The sequence below is a fragment of the Hypanus sabinus genome, chromosome 12 (genome assembly GCF_030144855.1).
Source record: "Hypanus sabinus isolate sHypSab1 chromosome 12, sHypSab1.hap1, whole genome shotgun sequence".
Lineage (NCBI taxonomy): Eukaryota > Metazoa > Chordata > Chondrichthyes > Myliobatiformes > Dasyatidae > Hypanus > Hypanus sabinus.
In genome coordinates, this window is record NC_082717.1 from 101,095,611 (window position 1) to 101,110,975 (window position 15,365).

A 15,365-nucleotide genomic window follows, 5' to 3' on the forward strand; every position below is an offset into this window, starting at 1 on the left:
CCCCCCAATGTAGAGGAGGTCGAATCAGGAGCACCGGACACTACGGACGACCCCAGCAGACTCACAGGTGAAGACAGAGCTGGGATCAGATTAAGATAGAGTCATAGAAATGTACAGCACAGAAACTGGCTCTTCGGCCCACCAAACCTGTGTTGAAACATGTAAACTGCTTACTCCCATTGACCTGCAGTGGGTCGAAGCCCCCCATACTCTAGCTATCCAAACTTCTCTTCGATTGAGCTCGTACGCACCACTTGCACTGGGAGGTCATTTCACACTCTTCAACCCTCCGAGTGAAGAAGATTGCCCTCATGCTCCTCTTCAATATTTTGCCTTTCACTCTTAACCCATGACCTCCAGTTGTAGTCCCACCTCAGCGAAAAAAGCCAACTTGCATTTACCGTATCTATGTCCCTCATAGTTTTGTATACCTCTATCAAAGCTCCCCTCAATCTTCAACGTTCCAGATCAGGCCAACCTTTCCTTCTAACTCGGTCCTCCAGACCCCGCAACATCCTTGAGAATTTATTCGAGCATGGAAACGACCTCTTGGGTCACTGATTCCACCTACTCTCGTATTTACTGTAATCCTAACCCCACCTCCCCACGCTTTCATTAAAAATCCAGGCCTGCTCTCTTCTCACTGCTGCCATCAGGAAGGAGGTACAGGAGCCTCAGGACCCACACCACCAGCATCAGGAACAGTTATTACCCCTCAAGCATCAGGCAGGAGGTACAGGAGCCTCAGGTCCCACACCACCAGCATCAGGAACAGTCATTACCCCTCAAGCATCAGGCAGGAGGTACAGGAGCCTCAGGACCCACACCACCAGCATCAGGAACAGTTATTACCCCTCAACCATCAGGCAGGAGGTACAGGAGCCTCAGGACCCACACCACCAGCATCAGGAACAGTTATTACCCCTCAACCATCAGGCAGGAGGTACAGGAGCCTCAGGACCCACACCACCAGCATCAGGAACAGTTATTACCCCTCAACCATCAGGCAGGAGGTACAGGAGCCTCAGGACCCACACCACCAGCATCAGGAACAGTCAATACCCCTCAACCATCAGGCAGGAGGTACAGGAGCCTCAGGACCCACACCACCAGCATCAGGAACAGTCATTACCCCTCAACCATCAGGAAGGAGGTACAGGAGCCTCAGGACCCACACCACCAGCATCAGGAACAGTCAATACCCCTCAACCATCAGGCAGGAGGTACAGGAGCCTCAGGACCCACACCACCAGGTTCAGGGACAGTCATTACCCCTCAACCATCAGGCTCCTGAACCAGCGTGGATAATTTCACTCACCCCAACACTGAAGTGATTCCACAACCTACGGTATCACCTTCAAGATCTCTACAACTCATGTTTTTGATATTTATTGCTTGTTTATTTATTTATTATTATTTTGTTTATTTCTCTTTGTACTTGCAGAGTTTGTCTTCTGCACACTATCCACTTGTTCCTCATTGATTCGATTGTGTTTCTTTGTATTTACTCTGACTACGAAGGAAGTGAATCTCAGCATAGTACATGGGGACGTACGTCATAATAAATTTACTTTGTACTTTGGGATGTGTGAGGAATCCCCAGCACTCAGAGAATGCCCACGGGGTTGCAGACAGAACGTGCAAACTCCACAGAGACAGCAGGCAAGGGCAGGGTTGAACTTGGGTCCCCAGAGAAGTGAGACAATGGCTCTCCCAGCCGTGTCACTTACTGCCCCGATACGAATATTTTATAAAACACTTCTACTTGTTTAAAGATTGCAGATTTTAAACATTAATCTAACCAAGAGATTCAGATCCAAGTCCAATACATTGACAAGGAGAGAAATTTACTTCAAAGTTCGAGGGCGGAGTTAGTCCTGAAGCAAGTGAGTGACTGGAAGTTTCAGGAAGGAACATCAATCCACTTTCCATTCCATCGCCAATTCTCCTGTCAGAATATTAACTCCTGTGTCTCCTTTCACCACCCCCCGTGCAGATTCTTCACACCAGCATCCTTCTGAAAACTAAGTACATCACATCCACTGGCTCCCCCTCATCTACCCAGGAAAGGACATCAGTTCGTCACTCTGGCAAAGGGAAGTCCACAGGAGTCCGATATTTTCACACAGCTGACGGGCAGGAATCCTGCTCTTTGTCCACACACACTCTGCCCGGTGGGCAGTTTTTATCATTGCATTACAATTTAACACTACAGAGCCCAACCGGTTTTCAGATGCATGCGGTTACTGGGTGAGGGGCAAGGGAGGGTCACTGTGGCTGAAACATTTCCCTGACTGCTCGCCAATGGAACGTCCTCTTCCATCCGAGGCTAACATTACCTCGTTCACTAAGCTGCTGGATTCCTCTCCTACATTACCCTCCTTGTTGGGATTCTCCTGCGGCCCCCTCCCTGTGGTTAATGTGCCGTCTCCTCATTGCTCAGCCTCCCTACCTCTCCAGCTGCTTCTTGTGCTTCTCCTCCCGAGCCTGAGCCTTCATCTGCTGCACCTCGATGGTGTCGGGCTTCCGCCGCCTCATGTACAGCTCGTGGTTGCCCATGCACAGCTGCAGGATCCTCTTGTTGATCCTCAGGCGAGAAGCATAGAAGACAAAGTCCTGCGGGGAAGGGTAGAGAGAGAGAACGTGGTCAGACACAGTCGGGGATGAGGTCACCTACACTAGGGTCTCTGTGACACCCACAACCTCCCCGTAGGGTAGAGAGAGCTGGTCAGACACAGCCGGGGAAGAGGTTGCCTACACTGGGGTCCCTGTGACACCCACAACCTCCCCGTAGGGTACAGAGAGCTGGTCAGACACAGCGTCAGCCCCAAATGCTACACCTGCCCATACACCTCCTCTCTCACCTCCATTCGAGGCCCAGACAGTCTTTCCAGGTGAGACAACACTGCAACTGTGAATCTGCTGGGGTTGGCTCTGGCGTCCGGTGCTCCCAATGTGGCCTCTTCTACAATGGTGAGACCCGCCATAGACTGGGCGACAACTTTATTGAGCACCTCCGCACCATTCACCCCAAACGTGACTTCCCGTTGGCCAACATTTTAATTTGCTTACCATTCCTGTTCCAACAGATTAGTTCACGGCCCCCTCTTGTGTCAAGATGAGCCACCCTCATCTTCTGTAACCTTAACTTCCATCTGAGTATCCTCCAAACCGATGGCATGAATATCGATTTCCACCTCACCCCTCTTCCTCTATTCCGCACTCTGACCTTTTACCTCTCCTCACCTCCCCTGGGTCCCTCCCCCTTCCCTTTCTCCTCTGGTCCACTCTCCTCTCAGATTCTTTCTTCTCCAGCCCTTGACCTTGGCTTCACCTATCCAGCCAACTTCCTTCTCCTCTTTCCACTTCCTTCTCAGTCATGAAGCAGGGTTCCTGACCCAAAACATCGACTATCTTTTCATTTCCAGCTGCCTGGCTCCTGCTGAACTCCTCCAGCATTTTGTGTGTGTGGCTTTGGATTTCCAGCATCTGCAGATTTTCTCCCCCCCAGGGGAAAGAGCCTGCTTCTGTTTACCCTCTCTAACCCCTTCATAATTTAGTACACATCTATCAAATCTCCCCTCACTCTGCAGAGTACAGTCCTAACCCATTCAGTCTTTCCTTATAACCGAGGTCCTGCAGTCCCGGCAACATCCTTGTAAATTTTTTTCTGATAGACACAGAACGGGCCCTTCTGGCCCAACGAGCTGCACCAGCCAGTGACTCACCCGTTTAACCCCAACCTAATCACAGGACAATCTACAATGACCAACCAACCTACTAACCGGGACGTCTTGGAATTAGTCAGAAACCGGATCACCTGGAGGAAATCCACACACTCACAGGGAGAACATACAAACTCCCTGCAGAGGAGTCTGAAAGAGAGAGGGGTTAAGGGAAGATCCCCGTCCCCTTACTGGAACACTTCAGAAGCAATACAGGGAGACCGATGTAATTCCCAGATATGAACTCACAGGACACGGGATTTGGAATTTGGAAGGGAAAGTTCACCGTGGAGCTGGCAGGTCTTATTGCCGCCTGGAATGTTCAATTCCATATTGACTTAACATCAGCGCCCAATGCAGTGGGCCAGGGAGATACAGGCAGCAGCGATTGTAGCCTTTGTTTAACAGCTACAAGTACTGATCTCCCAGGTCTCAGGCCAGGTGGGGTGGGGGGGGGGGGGGCTTGGTTCTCTGGGTTAAACCTTCAGATAATGGGGTCCAGAGAGGGGCTTGGTCAGATTATGTGAGGTCACCCTTCATTGCATTAATTACAATGGGTTGTTATCCCCAAGTCCCACAATGGCTGACACACTTCAACAAATTCAAATACAGAGCAATTATTCAGTATCACCCACTTTCTAACAAAGCAACCCCACTTAACCTCAGCTACATTTTTCCTCATACACGGTACTGTGCAGAAGTCTTAGGCTCATGTATGTAGCTCGGGTGCCTAAGACTTTTGCACAGTACTGTAGTAATTTTACATATTGCACTGTACTGTTGCCACACAAAAAAAAAACAAATTTTACGACAAAATAAAAAAACCACGAAATGCTGGCAGAACTCAGCAGGCCAGACAGCATCTATGGGAGGAGGTAGTGACAACGTTTCGGGCCGAAACCCTTCATCAGGAGGATTTTACGACATATGTGAGTGATGATAAACCTGATTCTGATACGAGTCTCTCTTGTGGAGTGAGAGAGGGAAGGGGGCAGGGAGAGGGGAATCATGGTTGGGAAAAGGGGAAGGGAGAGGGGAGGGAGCGGGAAGCAGCAGAGAGACAATTTGTAATGATCAATAAGCCAACTGTTTGAAATCAAGTGACCTTGCCTAATGGCTCAGGACTGGGTGTGTCTGCATCTGCACCACCCCCTCACCTCTCCCACCTGTCCAACACCCCTCCCGCGGCACTCCACCCTCGCCATTCCCAACATCCTTTGCTCTGGTCAGATTTACAAACTCGCTCTCTGCTCCCTGTTGACAAATACAGTACTGTGCAAAACGCTCAGGCACCCTAGCTACTGTATACATAAATGTGCCGAAGTGCTTTGCACAGAACCATAAGTGTACATTGATTTCTCATTTTCTACCTTTTACCAGTTCACTTTCACAGCTGGAAGGGTTTACATGTAGTTTCTCAGGGCTTGGTTCTTTTAACTATTTTTATTAAGAGTCGGATTTGACCACGTGAAAAGAGTTGGGAAGCCGGCACAGTTGTAGGTGTGTGAGCATGGGGCGGGGGGGGGGGGGTTGCCTTAGTGTGTGGCAGGATGCAGGGAGCCACTCAGGTGGGCAAATGGAGGTGATTGACAACAAGGATAGGGAGGGCGAGGGTGTGTAGAGGACCAATGGATTCGTATGGAAGGAGGCCGAAAAGACACGTGGGATGTTTCTCTCTATTAGCCCAGACAAAGAAGAAAAGAGCGGGGAGGTTATCCTGGAACATGGTTAAGCACCATCATCACTACATTATTACAGCTCGGGGCAGGAGTTCAGAGTTCAATTTCCACGTGCAGGGTTTGCCTGGGTGCTCCAGTTTGCTCCCAGAGTTTGAGTAGGTTCATTACCCTTTGTAAGTTGTCCCGTGATTAGATTAGGATTAAACCGGGTTTGCTGGGTGACTCAGCTCAGAGAGCTGGACTCTGTGCTGTGTCACTATAAAAATCTATATATTAAAAAGACACACTAGTTAGCCCACAGGGTGAGTTATGCGTGCAGTCCTGGTCACCACTCCACAGGAAGAATCTGTTGGTGCTTACGGAGGTACAGAGATTCACCAGGACATTCTCTGGCATGGGGCTTTTCTATTCCGAGAAAAGACTGGATAGATTGGGTCTGATCTATCCGGAGCAGTGGAGGTTTAGAGGGGATAGGATTCAGGGGACATTTAAGTTGGGAAGGTATGGATAGCGTAGACTGTAGGGAACTTTCCCTGATATCAGAAGAAGATAAAACCATAGGTTTAGAGCAAGGGGGAAGATGTTTACAGGGGATTTGAGAAGGATTTTTTTCTCATCTAGAGAGACGTGAAGAAGAGCTATTGACAAAATTTAAGAAGTATCCAGAGAAACACTTGTATCACCCAGGCATAGAAGGCTACTGGCCAAGTGCTAGGAGAAGGAACGGTGTACAAGCTTTGTACTCTGCAAGTTTCCCTTCTGAAGGCCTCCCACTCACCAAGAAAATAGCCTGCCCAATAAACCTTTGCCGGATCCTTTTCGATACCATCAAGATTGAGCTTTCTCCAATTTAGAACCTCAACCCATGGACCAGACGATCTTTTTGCTTTGAAACGAATGGCATCATGGTCACTGGATGCAAAGAGTCCCTCTACTCAAGCTCCTGTCACCTGCCCTGGCTCAATCCCCAGCACCAGCTCTCTCCATGGGACTTCGATGTACAGATGAAGGAAACTTTCCAGAACACACTTGACTAACTCTATCCCATCTAGACCTTTTACAGTATAGGATTCCCAGTCAATAAATGGAAAATTAAAATCACTTACTGTAACAACCTTATATTTCTTGCAACAGTCTGCAATCTCTTTACAAATTTGTTCTTCCAAATCCCTTGGACTGTAATATAGGCTGATTAGCATGGGCACCTTTCTTATTTCTCAGTTCCACCCACAACGCCTCACTAGGTTCTCCAGTCTGTCCTGATGGAGCACTGCCGTAACATTTTCCCTGACTGGTAACCACCCCTCCTGCTCTATGTTTTATGTTCTGACTGCCGTGCTCTGGGCTGGGATCAAAGTCTTTCTGCTTGCATTAGTCAACTCTTCATCAGGCAGCTTTGAAAAATTTTCAAAGGACAGTGGATTAGCCAACTGCTCAGGCTCCACACCAGACCGATGACAGAAACTCACAGGCCGACAGGCCTCCTCTCTCACGTATTATATTAAGGAAGGGTCTTGAACAAAGACTTGCAGCCAGAGCAGATGATGTTGCAAACCAGGGTGGACTGGAAGCTCTGGGCCACAGATGACTGACAGTGGCCTCATCGTGCGGTCACAGAGCCACAGGCAACACGTCAACCGTTGGCTAGTGACCACACACGTGCCAATCTATACTCCATGTGAAGCAGCACAGAGTTTATTCTGTGAGGGGCCTCGGATTACCACGTGGTTCAGTATAACCATTACCCTCTGACCAGGAACCCACCACAGATTACATCAGAGCCCCACACCCTGCCTCATCCAGTCATGAGTGGTGCCGGACAATTAACTAATGGGAGGGGCAAATAGCTCCCTTTCCCCACCCCACAAATAATTAACCAGCTAATGGAGGTGCAAATATATCCCTTTTGCCAGCCCCCCCAGATAATTATCCAGCTAGCGGGAGGGGCAAATACCTCCCATTCCCCCCATCCCCACCCCAGTGCCGTGAACGCTGAAGTAAGGAGTAAGGAGTAAGGAGTAGACAGCCCATCCAGCGGCTATCCTCCTGTTCCTCAGTAAGACCCTTTCCCACTCATCCCCCTCCCAGCAAGTGCACGGGAATATCTGCACCAAATACAGGTTCTCCACCAAATCACCAACCCCTGGTCACGGTCCCCGGGTCAAAATCCCAGAATGCCCTGCCCTACCCAACAGTACCATCACCAGAAAGAAAGCAGCAGGCTAGGGCCAACTCAGAGATGGGTAACAACTGCGGCCATCCCAGTAACCAGCTCATTCATGAACGAAATTAAAACGGACTACAGGACATTCCCCTTGTGCAGAATGAGAGGCAGAAACTTGTAATCAATACAAGTAATTCTATCAAGGGCAAACAGAAAATACATGAACAACTGAATACTTTGAGTGTATCTTATGGATTTTGGGCTGCTAATCATGAAAATCACTGAAATTTCCCTACCACGCACCATTTTTAAAAAAAAAAAATCGCCTATATTTGTTATTCCAATTCAAGTCAGGATAACTGCTGCCAAGATTAAGGTAGTATTTTATGGGTCCACAAAATCAAACAGGTCATCAGTGATGGGAAATTTGAAGAACTTCTGGTGGGAAGAGAGAACATCACATGGAAGACACTCAAGGATGTTGGTGAAATTTTTCTTGGCAACTACAGAGCACCAAACTACATGCAGCTCGTTGACAACATGCTTCAAGCAGATAAAACCATGAAGTGCAACATGTCACTACAGATTCATTTCCTGCATTCCCGTTTACACTTCTTCCCCGCAAATCTTGGCACTGTCAGTGACGTGCACAGTGAAAGGTTTCACCGGGACATTGTGGTCACGGAGAAATGGTATCAGGGCAACTGGAATCCATCAGTCCTGGCTGATTATCGTCGGACAGTTCAGTGAGAAGCCTCAGACACGGAGTAAAATGAAAATCATCAACAAAACATTTTTAACTTAGTTCAACTATTGTAAAGTGTCGGCATCATTACGCAATTAAACACATTATATTCCATATAAGTTAATTTCTTATTTCTCCAGATCCTTACACGATTCAAGTACCCTGAAATTATATTTGTGTTCCTGTGGTCTATCATAAACAAAAGAGTTCGAAGGAAGCAATTCGGAAAAAAGTTTCTGGGGTGTTTACTTGAGCCTAAAGTAACAGTTCTATTAAATAAAACTTTTGAAATGCAATCCTAATCAATCTGTTGACATTTTCTCTCTCTAAAGCTCAAACCCCAGAAAGCAGACTCACAGGGGCCTTCTTGTCGATGGGCTTGATGACAAACTTCTTATCGTTGAAGGAAATGTTGCGGATTTCACTCCAGGGGAAACCAATCTTTGGTGTCAGCCTGAGATTAAAGAGAATACAAGTAACTGTCACTAGAGTTAAAAGACACTGCTGAAGTTGGAAATACAAAATAAACTCAGAAAATGTTGGAAATAGTCAGTGGGTCAGACAGAATCTATGGGGAGAGACAAAGAGTCAGCGTTTTGGGTCCCCTTATCTGAAGTAGCAGAACGAGAGCTCTTGTGCTCAAGTTTAAGGATCCCAAAGGTGGAACCACAGGTAGACAGCTGCTGAAAATGGTGTAGAGGATGCTGGCCATTCAAAGTCATGGCATAACCTTATAAAATATTGGCTGGGCCAAATGGGAGAATGGGTGCAGCTGTGGTCACCACAGTATAGTGAGGATGTGATTGCACAGCACAAAACTACAACTGCAGATGCTGTGTATCAAAGAATACGTACACAATGCTGTAAGAACTCAGCAGGTCAGGCAGCATCCGTGAGAAAAGAGTAACCAACGTTTCGGGCTGAGACCCTTCATCAGGATGCTGCCTCAGATAGAGGGGGTCAACTATCAGGTGAGGGCTGGGCTTGCTTTCCCTCGAATGGAGGCTGAGGGGTACGGGAAAAATTACAGAGGTATAGACGAGAGTGAGTTCATGATGTATTATAGGAAAGGAGAGGAAGAAGATTCATAGAGAGCGGTGACAGTGTGGGGTGGGGAAGGGTCTGAATTCAATCTCTCAGAACAACCTCAAATATGTCCAAAGGGAGGACAGCATCATGTGTTTCCAGTGGGTTTCAGACAGTCCATCTGACGACAAACTCCAGGCAATTATTGCACCATTTTTGTTAAAAGTTTGCTCATTGATTCTAACACTGGAAAGTCAGTAGGGGGTGACTGTGAGCTGGTCTCACTGAGGTCTTTAACCCTTCACTCTTCATCACCTCCCTCACCAAGTGATTATACCCTCTGAGGAAGATCCTGAAGGGTCTCAGTCCAAAACATCTACTGTTCACTCTTATCCATAGATGCTGCCTGACCTGCTGAGCTCCTCCAGCACTTCGGGTTGCTTTGGATTTCCAGCAACTGCAGATTTTCTCCTATTTGTGATACCCTCCAATTTTCCAGTCTAAGCTATTTTTGCTTGGTATTGTAATCTTGTCTTTGAAGACGACGGATACCGTGTAGAATCCTAAACTCTGTTGTGGTTACAGAGGATTAAGAGCATTTGGAAAAAATTAGGAACTGTCAGCATGGCTTTGCGCCAGATAAATCGTGTCTAAATCGTGGATGTTTTTGATGAAGGTAGAGCAGTGGATATTTTTGAAGAGGTGATGAAGGTAGAGCAGTCCACGTCGATTTTAGTAAGGCCTTCAGAGGGTCCCTTATGCTAAGTTTATCCGCAGATTAACATGCACGGGGGCCACAGTGTCTTTGCGGTGTGGTGCTAGCCTCATTTGCCATTGTCAAGGACTCTGTCAAATGGTGCAAGCTGAATCATCTGCAGCTCAACATCAGTAAGACAAAGGAGATGGTGATGGACTTTAGGAAGACGAAGCCAGCACTGCTCCCTGTTACTATTGATGGTGAGGATGCGGATGTGGTGAGGACTTGCAAGTACCCGAGGATGCACCTGGATGACAGACTTGACTGCAGCACTAACACAAGAGGCTGTGTACAAGAAGGGCTGGAGTTGCCTCGACTTCCTGAGGAGACAGAGGTCCTTTGGAGTAGGTGGGCCTCTCCTTCACATGTTCTACCAGTCTGTTGCCACCAGTTCAACTTTCTATGTGGTGGTGTGCTGGGGCAATGGCGGCAACACAGGTGATGCCAACAGGCTCAATAAACTGATTAGAAAGGCTGGCTCTGTTATAGGAGTCAAACTGGACACACTGGGGGCTGTGGTAGAACAAAGGACCCTCCGGAAAATCCTGGCAATTCTGGACAATGTTTCTCACCTTCTGCATGCTGCCTTGGCTGAACAGAGAGACACTTTCAGTAATAGACGGAGACAACTGCACCACTCCAGAGAGCACTATATGAGGTCATTCAGCTCTATAACAAGTCAACCTATAGCTGGGGAAGTGATGCCCCCCCCCCCCCTCCTGTTAGACCCTTAGACTTATTTTTTGTTCTTTCTACTTCTCTTCTAATATTTATATCTGTCCACTTGTAATGCTACTGTGACACTGCAATTTCCTTTGGGATCAATAAAGTGTCAAGATATTTATCTATCCATCACCATCCAGGCCATCTTCAAGGAGCGTCCCTCACTGCTGACATGCCCTCTCCTGAAGACACACACTCAACAAATCAGGAACAGCTTCTTCCCCTCTGCCACCAGATTTCTGAGTGGACATTGAACACCACCTCACTACTTTTTCTTTTCTCTTTTTCCACTTATTTAATTTAAATACACACACACACACACACACACACACACACACACACACACGCTTCTTGCTGTAATTTTTAGTTTTTATTATGTATGTAATGTACAGCTGCCTCATACAAACAAATTTCATGACATATGCCGGTGATATCAAACCAGATTCTGATTCAGAACTGGCTTGGCTATAGAAGGCAGAGGGTTTAGTTTGGGTTGGAATCGTTGCCAGTGGGGCTCTGAAGGAGTACGTACACAATGCTGGAAGAACTCAGCAGGTCAGGCAGCATCCGTGAGAAAAGAGCAGCCAACGTTTTGGGCCGAGACCCTTCATCAGGGCTCAGCAGGGATCCTTTCTGAACCTCTGCTGTTTGTGACGCATCAGTATGATCCAGTTGGCCCAAGAAATCAAAGGGAAAATAGTACAGAATATTATAGTGCGATTTCACAGCGAGAGCTGGAAACCACAACGGGTCAGGCTAAGTTTTTTCGGTGAAATATCGCACATCTCTCCACGGATGCAGCCTGACCTGCCGAGTTCTAATTCCATCTTGGGTTATTAATTATAATTTTGAGCCTCTGCTGTTGTGGCGTTAGGCCAAATGTGGGACTAGTTAGTCCTTTGATGGAAACGACCAGCACAGATTTTATGGAGTGGATTATTCCGCAATTAGAGGTTACAGGCCACAAGACGGGAAGATGGGTGAGCAGGGCCAGAGGGGGAGATGGGGTGCCCCGCAAGGGGTGGAAAGGGGCCACTCTCAGTCCCATCACCGAACTCTAACTGTGAAGCATCATCTCCCCTTGCCCAGCCCAGAGGTGGCAAGAGAACACCAGCGAGGCTGGTGGAGCAACAAGGATATGCTGGGTTAGCAGCAGCTGTGGGGAGAAAGGAGTTGTCGAAACCTCTACATCAGGACTGACTGGACCAGCAGTTATCTGCCTCTGGTGATCCCTCCTGTATTCAAGGCAAGTACACCTGTCCTGCCTAAGCAGAGTCCAGGAAACAAGGCCTTCCCTAGTTTCCAACTGAATGCACGCAACATCCATCTCCGTGAAAGTTCGCCGCACCGCAGCAGCGGTGGGTGGGGCCCTCAGCTGATGCAGGCTGGTGCGGAGAAACACTCTCAGCTCTAGGCCCCAGTCACAGGCCGGCAGCTCAGATTACATCTACCCGCCCCAAGCTGAAAGACAAGATGAACAAAGGCCATTTGGAGAACGTCGCTGGAGAACGGTTCAACAGGGGGAAAGGCCTCAGCAGGGACTCCCTTTCCGAAGTTCTCAACGCAGCACAAGCACAGTGAACGCATTCACGACAGCTTGAAAAACCAGTTCATGGTTACTTTGGAAGATAGTGATTCAGTGAGAACAGCTTCTGTATTCATCCAGAGTTGCCACGCCCTTTTACCAGAAGAGCGAAACATTATGAAAACCAGTTGTTACTCTAGATATGTGAAGGGCCATTCCTTTGAAACTGGATGTTATCCAGCTAATAACTTGCAGGTTGAGTTGATGGTAAGGAAGGTAAATGTAATGCTAGCATTAATTCTGGGAGGACTGAGTAGAAAAGCTAGCCTGCAATGCTGAGGGTTTATCAGGCACTGGTTAGTCTGCACTTGTAGAGTGTTGTGAGCACCTTTGGGCCCCTTATCTAAGAAAAGAAGTACGGGCATTGGAGGAGTTCATGAAAATAATTCTGGGAACGAAAGGGTTAACATGTGAGGAGCGTTTGATGGCTCTGGGCTTCTACTCACTGGAGTTCAGGAGGAGGGGGAGGAGGGCGGCTCTCACTGAACCTATCGGATATTGAAAATCCTATGTAGAATGGACATGGGGGAGTCTAGGACCAGAGGGCACTGACTCAGAATAGAATGACATCCTTTTAGAACAGAGATGAGGAAGAATTTAGTTAGCCAGAGGGTGTTGAATCTGTGGAATTCATTGCCACAGACAGCTGTGGAGGCCAAGCCACTGGGTATACTTAAAGCAGAAGTTGATAAGTTCTAGATGTTAAAGGTTATGGGGAGAAAGTAGGAGAAGGGGGTCGTGAGAGATGATGAATCAGCCATGATGGAATGGCGGAGCAGACTCGATGGGCTGAATGGCCTAATTCTGCTCCTTGTCTCTTATGGTCTGATAACATCTGCCCACTCCCAATGGGCATGGCCTTGCTCCGAAGGGAAATTTGATCACTTACTTGTCATTATGTTCGTAGATGTTGAGACCCAAGGCATCAACTCCCAACCAAAGGTCCGTGCCCTTCTTATTCTTAATCTCAAAATAGTTGACGCCGTACATCTCTAGGTCCTGGGCAATCTTCAGGTACTCCACCATGGCATCCTCTCTGTTAAAGAGACGGCAAACTTAGGTGCAGCCTTGTACATAAAACTTCCAAAGAACAGCGTGCAAGGAGTCAGATATGTGAGAGGTTATGGGGCAACGGGACTGCTGGGAATTCTTGGAGGGCTGTCAAGGACACACTGGGCTAAATGGCCTCCTTTGCTGTATGGAAATGTGACAAGTAGAAAGTGTAATTGGATCTGACCCTGACGCTGGGTCAGTAGGTAACTGGGCACTGCAGTCTGTCCCCATTGTGGGGCTCATGAATGACTATGTCAGGAGAACAGGTGACTACCAAACCAAACAGGAACTAAGTGAGCGAAAACAGCCAGTGCCATCAATGGCCAGTTCTGACACAGACAAGCTGGGGACTTCAGTTTTGAGTCCTGCTGCGTGCAAGGTACCCAGCTGAAGACAAGATATCGTTGCTCAAGGTTGCGTTGGGCCTCACTGTACAGATAGGCCAGGCCATGAGTCAGGGGGGCCCATTGAGTAGAACCGGTGCCCCACAGACCAGGTCTGATCCCGGCCTCGACCTTCAGCGCTGTCTGTATGGAGTCTACGAGTTCTCCCTGTGGCCACTCAGGTTTCCCCTGGGAACTACAGATCCCTCCCATACCCCAAATTCAGGTGACTGGCAGGTTCACTGGCGTAGGCGAGCAGTGGAATTGAGGGGAATGTGGGGAGGCGAGGTCACGGGAGAACATGAAATGCAGGTGATGGCGCCCCGCAGAGGACCAGGGCACAGGTACTCTTTCACTGGGACAGAAGGCCGCTGGTCACCAGTTTGCGTGAACTCACTTCAGCATCCCACGGTGCTCCTCGTGCCAAATCTGGATCCTCTCCTCCCACTGCTCTCGGGTCAGTTTGTGCTGCTCCATCACACTGCAGGGAAGACCACACAAGCATCAGTCCCAGCCATTCACCGGCTCGGGCATTCAGATCCTATCCCCACATCCCACTGGACCCGCCCCTTAACGACAGCCACAAGGTCCTCCTAGATGGATCAAACTCAACCACAGATCTGGGAGCCTAATTACTACATCTGGACCCTTACCCCGGACTCTGTCTGATCCTTGCTTCCTAAACGTTACGAATACTTGTTTCCTCCTCCTGGCCATGCTCCACATCTCTTGTCAACCACGGCCCTTTCCCTGCCCTAATGGGGCACCCCTACCCAGAAAACCATACTAATGCTCCTAAGCTGCCTTCACATATCTTAATGTCCCCCTGCCAATAACTCATAACCCCACACCCTCCTCCCGCGCTCGTGGATTTCAACCCATCCAACTGACGGCACGCACGACTCCATCGTCTGACCTGTCACTCTGGCTCCCTTCCCTCTAGACCAGCCAGGGCAGATGCCCAGCCACACCCCAGTTTTACCAATCCAATGTACTCTGTGTGTTTACTGAGGACCCTATTCATGTTACAGCATCACTGAGGGCAGACACGTTCAGAGGGAAATACCAACAAGCTCCATGACTGTCACAGTTGAGGCCGCGTGGAGACAGGAACGTCTGTGTTGGTGTGGGACAGGGTCAGGGTCGGGGTCAGGGTCAGGGTTGGGGTCGGGGTCGGGGTCGGGGTTAGGGTCAGGGTCGGGGTCAGGGTCAGGGTCAGGGTCAGGGACGGTGTGAGGGACACCAAGGGGTGTCTGGGGTTCAACGTATAGGATTTTGTTTTTTTTAATTGTTCTTTTTATGCATTTTCTACACTACAAATAAGAAAAAACCCCAAAACAAAATAAAAAAATTAATACAGTGCAAAAATAAACATACAATAATAATATAATACAAAAAAGATAATTGAGAAAGCACCCAAATTGAAGTCATGTAAAATTAGTATCCTCCCCAAGCCCCACAACAAAAAAAACTCCAGACCAACCACAACACAATATAGAGAATCAGGACATTCAAACCCCCAAAA

The 15,365-nt window shown here is 48.3% G+C and overlaps 1 protein-coding gene across 1 annotated transcript in view; it reads right to left on the reverse strand.

Moving 5' to 3' along the window:
* ezrb (ezrin b) overlaps nt 1-15,365 on the reverse strand; it is a 91,837-nt gene that overhangs the window by 13,423 nt on the left and 63,049 nt on the right. Inside the window, exons 5-8 of the mRNA XM_059986562.1 lie at nt 14,238-14,321; nt 13,294-13,440; nt 8,671-8,767; nt 2,453-2,616 (exon numbers count right to left, since the gene is read on the reverse strand). Coding sequence (XP_059842545.1) covers nt 2,453-2,616; nt 8,671-8,767; nt 13,294-13,440; nt 14,238-14,321 — 492 coding nt within the window. The remainder of the gene's footprint in view (nt 1-2,452; nt 2,617-8,670; nt 8,768-13,293; nt 13,441-14,237; nt 14,322-15,365) is intronic.